At 47.4% G+C, this 12894-nt stretch overlaps 1 protein-coding gene across 2 annotated transcripts in view; it reads left to right on the plus strand.

Annotated features, from left to right (window-relative positions):
- The window catches only part of Colq (collagen like tail subunit of asymmetric acetylcholinesterase), a 61390-nt gene that overhangs the window by 24118 nt on the left and 24378 nt on the right, over window positions 1-12894 (plus strand). For both annotated transcript variants that reach the window (XM_008849978.3, XM_008849979.3), the window contains exons 2-7: window positions 1754-1866; window positions 2840-2941; window positions 7308-7352; window positions 7680-7706; window positions 9693-9764; window positions 12284-12346. In XM_008849978.3, the coding sequence (XP_008848200.1) occupies window positions 1754-1866; window positions 2840-2941; window positions 7308-7352; window positions 7680-7706; window positions 9693-9764; window positions 12284-12346 (422 nt within the window). The remainder of the gene's footprint in view (window positions 1-1753; window positions 1867-2839; window positions 2942-7307; window positions 7353-7679; window positions 7707-9692; window positions 9765-12283; window positions 12347-12894) is intronic.

A 12894-nucleotide genomic window follows, 5' to 3' on the forward strand; every position in this document is an offset into this window, starting at 1 on the left:
CTCTGTGAGTTCAAGGCCACCTGGTCTACATAGTGAGTTCCAGGCCAGTTGGAGCTACAGGGAGACCCTGTCTCAAAAAAAATAAAAATAATAAACGTTTTCAACTGGATACAGTGGAACGTACTTTTAATCCCAGCACTCAGGAGGCAGAGGCAGGCGGCTCTTTAAGATCAAGGCCAGCCTGATCTACATAGTGAGTTCCAGGATGGCTGGGGCTATAGGGAGACCCTGCTTCAAAAAAGACAGAAAAAAAAAAAAAAGAAATATACCATAGAAGAAGTTAAAACTTAAAGTAATCCCCTTTAGAAACAGGCCCTAAATGATGTTAAAATTTAAACTCCCATTATGTAGACCTGGCACTAATATAGGGATAAACCCTGAGAAAAGAATAGCAAGGCCCACTAAAGCTTGTCCTAGAAGTCAAGGAAAGCTTCCTAATGATAAGACTCAGCACTCACTGAGCTCAGGGCTGAGAAGCATGTCGTGGCCCACCTGGACTTGTTCTGTGAGGTCAGAAATCCTAGGAAGGGATGAAGGTATCAAGAGTCATGATGCCCAAATTAGGAACTGAAAAATATGACTTTTGTGAAACTGCTATGAGCATTCTAATGCATGTGTTGTGGTGAAAATGCACCCACCTTTCTATTGGTTAATACCCAGGAGTAAAATTGCTGGGCTTTAGTTCATGTTTCTATGTTCAACTTTAGTAGAAAACACCAAGCAATTTTTCCAAAGAGAATACCAGCTTCCACTCTGGCCAGCCAGTGTATGATGGAGGGTTTGGGTGTACTACATCCTTGACATGTTTGTCATCACAGCCACTCTACTGGGTGAGTAGTGGTATCAAACCAAGCTCATCATCAGTGCTCAGCAGAATGGATCAGTAGATTGTGGTCTAGCCATGTAGCGGAACTCTGTACGAACTACAAATAGCCTGCACCACTCCCTCAAACACTGCGAAGAGCAAGAGAAGACGGACATAGGAATTCACATTGTCTGATTTCATTTGCATAAAATTAAAATATCCTCATGATGCATCCCTGTTAAGAGTCAGGATGGTGGGGTGGGGACCACAGAGGCCTCTGGTGCTGAGAGTTGTTTCTAGACCTGGGCGTTGGTGTCTTGAGTCCATTCAATTTGCAGAACTCTCTTTTGCCATAACGTGGAATCCTTGTACTTGCTATAGCATAAACATGGGTGGAACATAGGTGAGATTCTCTGTGAAAAGCAATAGAAGTTCATGGCCCTGCACTCATTTCCTTATACTGGGGATTGGACCACCTGCAACATATTGAGACATTAAACTGGGACTCTCTAGTGAGATGGGGCTCTCGAATGTGTGTATAGAATCTGTTTCACACCATGGGTCTGAGTCAACACCACCTCTAGCACTGACCACCTCTTTTTCCTTCCTCCGAAGTACAGTATCCAAGTTGTTCCTGAGTACTTCCTTCTCCCCAGCTATGCTGCCCACATTATGGGTCTGTCTAAACTTTGCATCCTTTGCCATAATGGCAAGTTAGTCTCTGAATGAGAAATGGTTATACACATCAGTGTCTGTGCCTTCTGAATTCGGCAGAAGTGGGGAGCAGCTATGTCAGGCAATAAATGTGGGCCCACTCACAACTTGAACGGGTCAGGAATTGCATTTGGAAAATCTTGGTGGCCATGTAGGTATCCCTTGGGCGTGGTAGATACCACATGGGCTATCTCTCTAGCCCCATGCTAAGAAGCAGCAGTTTTCTCTGAATAGCCCTTCCTGGCCTGGATCAGAAGAAGCGGGGCAGTCACAAAGCATGCTGCCTGCTGACCCCACCACCACCCCCACTGTTCCCACCACCATTCTTCAGAGGGGACCAAAGTCCGGTGAGTAGTCTGGACTCGGGTGAGTAAAAAACTCCATGTCAGTCCCACACCCAGCTCAACAAGGTGCCTCAAAGATTCATTAAAGAGGCAACTCTATCCTCACTCCAGGGCTGGACTCCTAGGGTGGACACTGTGCCCTTTCTGGCACATATCAGTTCCCCTGCTGTCTTAAATCTGGGAATTAGATATGACAAAGCACCTCATCTTTTTGAAAACCCTGAGGTAGATTATTAACTTTCCAAGTTCCCATCAGCTGATCAGATATGGAATTCCCCTTTTCCTTAAGCATTTATGAAATTCCCTAGGAGGGAGGGGGACAGAAAGGGGGGAAATGGGGAAAAGAGGGATATGGAGGATAGAAATGGAGGAAGCAGGGTGGAAAGAAGTTAGCCAAAATGCAGGTAGACGTGAGGCATTAGGGTGGCTACAGTCTCTTATAATTTACGATCTATTTCAAGAAAACTAGAAAAGAAGAGCCCAGGGGCTGGAGAGATGCCTCAGTGGTTAAGAGCACTGACTAATCTTGCAGAGGACCCGGGTTTGATTCCCAGCACCCACATGGCAGCTATGAACCATCCTCGACTCCAGTTCCAGGGGAATCTGATGCCCTCTTCTGACCTCTGCAGCATTGCATGACACGGGTGCACTTACACACATGCAGGCAATACCCTCATATACACCATACACATAAAATAAAAATAATAAAATATTTTTTTTAAAAAAGAGCCCAAGCTGGGTGTGGTGGCGCATATCTTTAATCCCAGCACTTGGGAGGCAGAGGCAGGCGGATCTCTGTGAGTTCAAGGCCAGACTGGTCTATATAGTGAGTTCCAGGATAGCAGGGGGGCTACAGGGAGACCCTGTCTTAAAAAGGAAAAAAAAAGAAAAGAGCCCAGAAGTTGTCAATGCATAGAGACAGAGCAGGGTGGAGTCCTGACAAGCTACTGCTAACAAATGTTGCTTTGCCCTGAAGCTTCTCTCCTCAGACATGAAGAATCTCCTTCTGGAACTCGAGGCCTCACCATCACCCTGCATGCAAGGCTCGCTCGGCTCTCCTGGGCCCCCCGGCCCCCAGGTGGGTGCACCCTGCTAGGCCCCCACACCTGTTGTCCGTCCGATAGGGAAGCCCAGTGGGCAGAGCCTCATAGTGTCCTTATGACGTGACATGTGGTTGGTTTTCCTTCTATAGCTTCCCTCCTGCTCCAGAGCCCCTGAATAGAGTCTTTGGGTAAACTCTGACTTCACCTGTCAGCATGGATAATAGTGGCCCCTGCCATGCTGAGTTTGTTTGAGATGCTACATATGTGACAGTGGACTATCATTATGGTTATCAACAAACACTTGTTGATAATGTACCTAATGTGACCGACCATCCACCCATCTGTGGGCCTAGAGGAACTTGCATTCAGTGTAAGAAAATTGAGCTTTATTGGACCCCTAGACTGCAGCCCCAGCCAGGGTAAAAAAGAATTAGGAACAGGCAAATTGGTGGATAAAGGACTTTCTAGACAAATAAGCAAGTCCTCCAGAGACCCCCATCTCAGACACTGGCCTACTACTGAGAAGACTGGATCAGCTGACCTGAGGCTCTGCATTCTCCATGGGGAGGGGAAAGAAGGGCAGGGGGCATAGAAATCAGCACACAGCTAAGTACACCCATTGTGGCTTCCCAGTGCTAGAGGTCTAGGAGCTGAGCTCCTGGCTCTGGAAGACAAAGCCTCACGGGAAAGGACTCTGCCTGGCCTCCTCCACTGTCACATCCCCTCAGTTGTCACTGACCCAGCTGCTGTGGCTGCCTCTTGGTCCTTACACACACTGACTTGTCTCAGCCCCAGGGCCTGCACACTCAGGTTCTGACTATTTGGGAGGCTCTTCTTCAGGTTTTTACTGCCTCCTCTAAGTAACTCAGAAGTTGATTTTCATGCCACCTCTTATAAACACCTTTCTCAGCCAGTCATGGTAGCATATGCCTGTAATTCTAGCACTTAGGAGGATTGCCATGAGTTTGGAGCCAGCCTGGATTACATAGTTCCAAGGCTGCTTGGGCTACAGAGTGAAACCCTGTTTCAATTGAGAGCAACAGAGAGAACAAAAAAGAAAAAAGATGCAGAATCTCACCCTCCCCATTCAGTCAGAATCTGCATCTAACATTTAACAAGGCAGCCACACCCCCATCTCAGTGAATCCTCTGTATACCAAAGTTTGGCAGATGCTAAACTCAAGGATCTTTTAAAATGGTTCTAGTGGTTTTGTGAACTGGAAGGCTTGGGAGAACAAAGAGAATGGGACGAGACATTCTTCCCTCCTCCACCTTCTAAAGCAGAAGGCAGATAAACCAAAGATGGGGGCTCCAGATCTTATCTGCATATGATGTTCCTCAGGGACCTTCAAACATTCCCAGTGCTGATCCCCTCCCCAACCCCAGACTGTTATTTGATTGATCTGAGGTGGCTGTAGTCTAGGCTTTAGTGTTTTTCTTTTCTTTTGTCTTTTTCTTTTTTTTCTTTCTTTTTTTTTTTTTTTTTTTTTTTTGTCTATTTGAGACAGGGCCTCCCTGTAGCACCAACTGGCCTGGAACTTGCTATGTAGACCAGGCTGACCTTGAACTCACAGAGATCCACCTTCCTCTGCCTCTTGAGTGCTGGGACTAAAGGTGTGTGCTGCCATGCCCGGCTAGTGTTTTTCTTTTTTAAAAAATGTTTTATTATTTTTTTGTGTATGAGTGTATTACCTGAATGTATGTAAGTGCACCCATGTCATGCAGTGCCCACAGAAGTCAGAAGAGTGTGTTGGTTCCCCTGGAACTAGAATTATAAACAGTTGTTAGCTGCCTTGTGGGTGCTGGGAATGGAACATCAATCCTCTGCAACAACAGCCAGTGCTCTTAACTGCTGAGCCATTTCTCCAGCCCCAACTTTGGAATTTTTCAAAACTCCCCAGGAGACACAATGACAGGGTGGTTTGGTTGAAACTGCACTTTAGACAGGCTTTGCATCTTGCATGTTTGCCTGTAGATATTAGGGATACGGTAGAGGCTAAGGGGTTTGGGTGAATTTTTTCTCTCTGAGGAATTTGGAAAATAGTTATCAACTGAGCTTGTCACAGATGTGTGAGCAGAAAACAGCTAGTTGCTTTTGGCTGTGGATGTGTGCAAAGCATCGGTACAATTGGTTTTAGAACCTTGAGGCTGGAACTACCCCCACTCCTGTGGTTGGCAATGGAACAGAAATGTGCCATTTACTCACCCACCTTAGAAAGACCTTCATTGGGGGTTGGGGATTTAGCTCAGTGGTCGATCGAGCGCTTGCCTAGCAAATGCAAGGCCCTGGGTTTGGTCCTCAGCTCCGGAAAAAAAAAAAAAGAATGACCTTCATTGATGAAGGTGGGAAAGGAAAGACCATCCAGCACCTGGTACCCAGATATCATTTGTGGGAATTTCTTTTCCTTTTTTTTTTTTCTTATTTGAGACAGGGTCTCCCTGTAGCCCCAGTTGTCCTGGAACTATGTAGACCAGGCTGGCCTTGAACTCACAGAGCCCCCTGCCTCTGCCTCCCAAGTGCTGGAATTAAAGGCGTGCACCACCACGCCCAGCTTCTTTTCCTTTTTTTTTTTTCTTATTTGAGACAGGGTCTCCCGGTAGCCCCAGTTGTCCTGAAACTATGTAGACCAGGCTGGCCTTGAACTCACAGAGCCCCCTGCCTCTGCCTCCCAAGTGCTGGAATTAAAGGCGTGCACCACCACGCCCAGCTTCTTTTCCTTTTTTTTTTTTCTTATTTGAGACAGGGTCTCCCGGTAGCCCCAGTTGTCCTGAAACTATGTAGACCAGGCTGGCCTTGAACTCACAGAGCCCCCTGCCTCTGCCTCCCAAGTGCTGGAATTAAAGGCGTGCACCACCACGCCCAGCTTCTTTTCCTTTTTTTTTTTTCTTATTTGAGACAGGGTCTCCCGGTAGCCCCAGTTGTCCTGAAACTATGTAGACCAGGCTGGCCTTGAACTCACAGAGCCCCCTGCCTCTGCCTCCCAAGTGCTGGAATTAAAGGCGTGCACCACCACGCCCAGCTTCTTTTCCTTTTTTTTTTTTCTTATTTGAGACAGGGTCTCCCGGTAGCCCCAGTTGTCCTGAAACTATGTAGACCAGGCTGGCCTTGAACTCACAGAGCCCCCTGCCTCTGCCTCCCAAGTGCTGGAATTAAAGGCGTGCACCACCACGCCCAGCTTCTTTTCCTTTTTTTTTTTTCTTATTTGAGACAGGGTCTCCCGGTAGCCCCAGTTGTCCTGAAACTATGTAGACCAGGCTGGCCTTGAACTCACAGAGCCCCCTGCCTCTGCCTCCCAAGTGCTGGAATTAAAGGCGTGCACCACCACGCCCAGCTTCTTTTCCTTTTTTTTTTTTCTTATTTGAGACAGGGTCTCCCGGTAGCCCCAGTTGTCCTGAAACTATGTAGACCAGGCTGGCCTTGAACTCACAGAGCCCCCTGCCTCTGCCTCCCAAGTGCTGGAATTAAAGGCGTGCACCACCACGCCCAGCTTCTTTTCCTTTTTTTTTTTTCTTATTTGAGACAGGGTCTCCCTGTAGCCCCAGTTGTCCTGGAACTATGTAGACCAGGCTGGCCTTGAACTCACAGAGCCACCTGCCTCTGCCTCCCAAGTGCTGGGATTAAAGGCGTGCACCACCACGCCCAGCTTCTTTTCCTTTTTTCTGGTTTATGTTTTTGTGAGACAGAATTTTATGTAGGCCAGGTGGGTTTTGAACATGCTAGATAGCCAAATCACTCTGAACTCCTGATACTCCTGCCTCCACCTCCTAAATTCGGGGATTACAGGTGTGTACCACCAAGCCCAGCTCATCCATAGTAATTGCTAAGTCAGCTGCTTCTCCATACAAAACTTAACTTCCCTCTTAATGCCTAGGGGAAGCATGGAAAGGTAGTGGGAAAAGATGGCATGAGGCCACAAAGCATTATGATTTCCACAACAGGATTTTTTTGTTTGTTGGTTTGGTTTGGTTTTCTGGACAGGGCCTCACTGTGTAGCTCTGGCTGGAACCCACTATGTAGACCAGGCTGCCTTCAAACTCACAGAGACCCACCTGCTTCTGCTTCCTGAGTGCTGAGATTAAAGGCATGTGCCACCATGCCTAGCTTCTTCAAGACTCTGTAGTTGCTTTCATGAATCACCAAAGGGTTCTCGGGAGAAAAGTAAATCCAGAGAGTGGCAAACAGTGTCATGAAACTCAGTGCTGAGAAAGCTAAGGAGGAGGAGGAACAGAGGACGTAGGCTGTGAGGCAGAAAGGCCCATAAGGGTTCATGGAGCTCCCACACAGAGCAGGCTGCTCTGAAGGGGCCACAGCCCCTGCCACTAGTCCTTCCCTGCTGCCCTCCTGAGCTGTCTTGCCTTGATTTGGTATATGCTTTCTTCACTTCTTATCTCAATTGTGTAGGGACCACCTGGGCTTCCTGGCAAGACAGGACCAAAGGGAGAAAAGGTATGAGCCATGACTTCTTCTCCCACCTCTGTTTGGTGACTCCAGCCTGCTTTATGATTGTGCCACTAAGAATGTTCTGGTTAAGTTTTCAAAAATATGTGCTCACTCTGCCTTAGCTGGTGAGGAGGGACCCTTGATGAATGGTTGCAGCTGCGGTGGGGATGCTGTTGGTGTGGCCTAGCTTGGCTTACTGGCACAGCCAGGTGCTATGACTGACCAAGTGACTAGCTGATCAACTGAGCCAAACTCATGCCCAGTCTTCAGTTTTCTGAATCTAGAACCTCTCTTCCAAAGCAGCTCCTATTCACCTGTCTTCTCCATTCACAGGGGGAGCTTGGCCGCCCAGGAAGGAAGGTATGGTCCATGCTATTCCATCAGCGTCTCATGGGCAACTGTGCTGCACATGTGTTGAGAGAGAGAGAGAGAGAGAGAGAGAGAGAGAGAGAGAGAGAAACACACTCCAGGGATGGGGACCAGCAGCACCCTTCAATTGCCACCATGACCCTGGTGGACAATGTTGGTGCTGCCCTCTCTCTGATGACACGGTGTGCTTGCCCTTTCTGCCAACACTTTGGTTGAGAGCTTGAGCCTACAGCCACTAGGCATCTGGACACATTCCAGGATTGGCCTAGTCACAGTTCCCCAGCCTCATCCTGTCACCCTCCAGGGAAGCCCTCCAAGCCCCCAACCCCCATACAAAATGACCCTTACTACCTACTTGGTTAAACCAGAATAAAGCGCCTGAGCAGTGGCAGCCAGTATCGCTGTGGTCAGTGGATACTGGCACTTAAGGTTTAGGTCTTGCTTGTGATTGTAGACTCTGAGAAAGATGCGAATTGCTTTGAATACAAGTTATTATATTCATGTTTTATTACGAAAAGCCTTAAGCATATAGACCTTTGCAAGGTACAGTTGACAAGGCCAGCCACAGTATAGTGACTGTGTGAAGTGCTGGACTAGAAAGGATTCTGTGATGATCCCCATGCTCAGATAGAAGGGCCATGTTGATTAGTAATGTCTGCCGTGAGTTTGGGAGGCACAAGTAGAAATCAGTGCAGGTATCAGCCTCTGACATCTCTGAGCCCTTGGCTGAAACCTTGCGTTCCTAGCTAACTGTGTAGTGAGGGTGTGGAGATCAAGACAGACCCCTAGTCTGTACTCTCACTCTTTGACAGAGCTTGTTTTTACATAGCCCTTGGTTTGTGTTGGGGTCTATGGAAGCAGAGACGTACACGTAATACACCATGAATAAATAAGTAAATAGGAAGTCAAGAGGAGCTTGTAAAGAGGGGTAAAGGAAATCAAGCAAAGGTTTAGTGTGAGGTGAAGTCCAACTTCAGCAGCCTGAACCTGGGGGTGTGGATTGCCTGGCAGCTTGTTTTTCCTTGATGCTTTGATGGTAAGAGATCTGGGCTGTTGGCTGCAGGATGGGGAGGTTCATAGGTGACTGGGCAGCACCAGTGCCCCAAAGCAAACTCTGTGGTTGCAGGCTATGGGAAGCTTTGGTAGCAGCCACCAGGGTAGCCACTGAGGGATGGTGCTCCATGGAGCAAAAAGCCCCCTAGGGAGTACCAACAGCATCTGGTGCTGCTCCCCTCAGAGTCCCAGCTCACCTCACAGCATGACCCACCAGGATACAAGACACTGGGGCCAGGGGATAGAGGTGCTGAAGACTGAAAAGCAAAGAAGTTTAGAATCCTGTCCTATTTTTTTGTTGCTGTGATAAAACACCATGACCAAAAACAGCTAGGAAGGAACAAGTATATTTCATCTTACACCATCATCGCAGTCTATCACTGAGGGAAGTCCGGCAGGAACTCAAAGCAGGAACTGAAGCAGAGACCATGGAGGAATGCTGCTTATCGGCTTGTTCCCTCTGATCTGTTCCCCCTGACTTTCTCAGCTACTTTTCTTACACTGCCCAGGCTCATCTGCCTAGGGATGGCACTGTCCATCCTACATCAACCAGCAATCAAAAAAATGCCCCCCACATGCTCACAAGCCAATCTGATGGAGGTAATTCTTCAGTTGAGGGTCCCTCATTACCATACAATGTCTCTACTTTGTATCAAGTTGACAAAAACTAACCAACATAAATCCCTTATCTCACTGTCCTCTATTAAGTAGGATAAAACCTTACTCAGTGATACACTATGACACCAAAAATCAAACATATCTGTTTGCCACAAGTTTTTAGGCCCTCTCTGTGGGTTACGGATGAAGGGATGAAGGTCTGGAGGACCATGTTTAGAGGACCTATACTTTTATCCAGGCCCCATATATTCTTGGCTGAAGGGAAGCAGACCCAGGTGTCCTGACTTTTGTTCTTGGTTTTTGAAGGGTAGACCTGGCCCCCCAGGTGTTCCTGGCATGCCGGGGCCCATTGGCTGGCCAGGCCCTGAAGGACCTAGGGTAAGTATCATATGGCTTATAGTGTCAGAGGGGGGAGGATGGTTGGCTCCTGGTCCCTGGCACACAGTCAAGCACATCACTTCCTTAAGACGGGGGAGGAGACCTAGAGGACAGCTTCCAGACCCCAAGAGCTTCTTCCTTCGTGTGATCACAGCAGACCGTGGTCAGTGCCTTGACTGCCTCTGTGGAGAGGCGGGGGCTATGCCCTTCTTTCTCAGGCCTCTGCTTCCTCTTTATCCTGAGAATTAGCATGCTAGTCTTGGTTCCTTTGAGATGACCCAGGGCAACTTGGGTCTGGGAAGCTTTCACCTATCATGCTAATCTGGCAGGTGGAGAGCTGATAGGGTGTTGGTAGGCTGGAAGGATGCAGATCCTGCATTGAGCCAAGAGGTCACCCTCTTCTCAGAAATGTGTGCAAAACAAACATAACCATATCCTCCTTCAGTTTATGTCTTTCTCGCTGCTGGTCACAGACTACCGGGTGCAGAGGCTTCAACTCAGAAATTTTACCTACAGAAGCCTACAGGGCGAGACAGGTGAATGTCACCTACTGCTCTGCCTTGCTGACTATGTTAGGAGAATAGAAAATACCTAAGGAGCTGTGTGTGGTGGCACATGCCTTTAAAGCCTTTAATCCCCACACACAAGAGGCAGACACAGGTGGATCTCTGTGAGACAGAGGCCATCTTGGTCTACCTAGCAAGCTCCAATCCAGCTGGGGCTATAGGGAGACCCTACCTCAAAAAGAAAGAAAAGAAAGAAAAAACAAAACAAAAATCTACTGTATAGGGACTGAAGAGATGATTCAGCCATTAAGAGCACTGGCTATTCTTGCAGAGGACCTGGGTTCATTTCTCAACACTTACATGGCAGCTAATCATCTGTAACTTCAATTCCAGGGGATCCAACACCCTCTTCTGGCTTCTGTGAGCATTGCACAACATGGGTACACTTAACATACATGCAGGCAAAACACTCATACATATAAAATAAAAATAGCTGGGTGTGCATAGCTGGATGTGATGGCTTATACCTATAATCCCAGCACACAGGAGGCTAAGGTAGGATCACCATAAATTAGAGGCAGCCTGAGATACAGAAAAAGTTCCAGGTCAGCCTGTGCTAGACTGAAACTCTGTCTAAACAAAAAGCAAAGCAAAAAGCCCCACTGTATAGACAGAGCCAAGCTGTTCATCATGGCAGCCAGAGCCCTGGAGATGGGGGTAGTATGACCCGGACCCAGAACGATTCATTTGAACTCACCCAAGTTTAAATTTTAAAACCTTTGCTCAGGGCTGGGGAGATGGCTCAGTGGCTAAAGGCCCATGTAGCCAAGCCTGATTACCTGAGTGTAATTCCTGGAACCCATGTGGTTCCAGGAGATAGCAAATTGTCCTCTGACTTCCACATATGTATCCTGATACAATAAATAAAATGTAATTTAAAAATCTCATCAATAATTTTATATTGAGTACATGCGGAAGTGACAGATTAGCATTAATTAAATATTGGCACCATTAATTTGACCTGCTTAGTTTTATATTTAATATGACTTCTAAAGACATTTAAAATTCAGTATAGCCAGGCATGATGGCACATGCCTGGAAGCTCAGCACTTGGGAAGTGAAGACAGGATCATCAGGAGTTCAAGGTCATGTCATCTTCACCTACATGGTGAATTGGAGGCCAGCCTGAGCTATATAAGACCCTGCCTCGAAAAACAAAAACAAAAAAATTAAACAAAAAAATCAGTTTAAGCCGGGCGTGGTGGTGCACACCTGTAGTCCCAGCACTTGGGAGGCAGAGGCTGGCGGATCTCTGAGTTCAAGGCCAGCCTGGTCTACATAGTGAGTTCCAGGACAGCTGGGGCTACAGGGAGACCCTGTCTCAAAAAGACCAAAAAAAAAATCAGTTTATAGTCGACCTTATATTTCTACTAATTAGTGGTGGTATGCAGTTTTTTAGTATAAAGAATATTTAAAGTTCAACTACAACTTATTCTGAGGAACAACAGAATGCACCGTAAGTGTTAACCATCTGCCTCCATGGTCCATTCCAAGAGGCTGATGTACACTCTACTTGGCAGGAAACTGAGGGTAAGAGTGCCTGGAGACTTCTGGAAGGCCCTCCCTATGCAAAAAGCAAAGCAGGCTAAGATTTTATGTTGTGATACCCTGTTTTCTGAGGCCCTGGTGCCCTCATGTCTTCTCCCCTGCCCTCTCATAACCATTTTCAGGAAAAGATCAAGTATCACCATTTACAGCATCGTAGTGAGTATTTACTTTGGAGGTCTGTTCCACCTTGGGCATTTTCATTCTCTACTTAATCTCAAATACCACAGTGAAAGGTGGAATATGGATCCTTGGGCCCCTGGGAGGGGGCAAAGGGACATATGGGGACCTTAGATTCACAATCCAACCCCAGTATCCCTAGTTCCATCCCAAGCTTGCCCGTGACTCCTGTTTCAGTTCAAAGAAATGTCACTGTGGGTCTTCCTTTCCATCTTCTGATTGCCACAGGGTGAAAAAGGCGACCTGGGTATGATGGGCTTGCCAGGGTCAAGAGGACCAATGGGCTCTAAGGTCAGTGTGTGGTCAGATGGACTTTCCCAGGCCTTCTCACTAATACTTTGGAGCAGCTGCTGTCTTCAAAGATGGGGTGGGTGGGGCTGGGGAGACTGTCACTCAATGCTAGGGTACCTATCTCTACAAGCTCTTTGGGGGACATCATGCCCTGGGATGCAGGGACATAAGGCATGCTGTTCTCCTGAGTTCTCTGGGTCAGGTGTTTGTGGGGGTGAGAAAAGCAATCTTGATTTTAGGCCTGGTATGAATACAACCCTTGACTATATCTTCAGGTTTGATGGTGCAGGTCACTCTAAACTTACAGTGCAGGGCTGGAGAGATGACTCAACAGTTAAGAGCACTGGCTGCTCTTGCAGAAAACCTGGGTTTGGTTCCCAGCACTCACATGGTGTCTAACAACTGTTTGTAACTCCAGTTCCAGGGACTCTGATGCCCTCTTCTGGCTTCCACAGGCATTGCACACATGGTACACTGCATGCAAGCAAAACACTCATAAAATAAAAATTTCAGCATAGATGTGGGGAAGTGGTGAAGAAACCTCAACC

Source organism: Nannospalax galili, unplaced genomic scaffold, assembly GCF_000622305.1.
Source record: "Nannospalax galili isolate Female #2095 unplaced genomic scaffold, S.galili_v1.0 scaffold364, whole genome shotgun sequence".
In the NCBI taxonomy this organism is placed as follows: Eukaryota; Metazoa; Chordata; class Mammalia; order Rodentia; family Spalacidae; genus Nannospalax; species Nannospalax galili.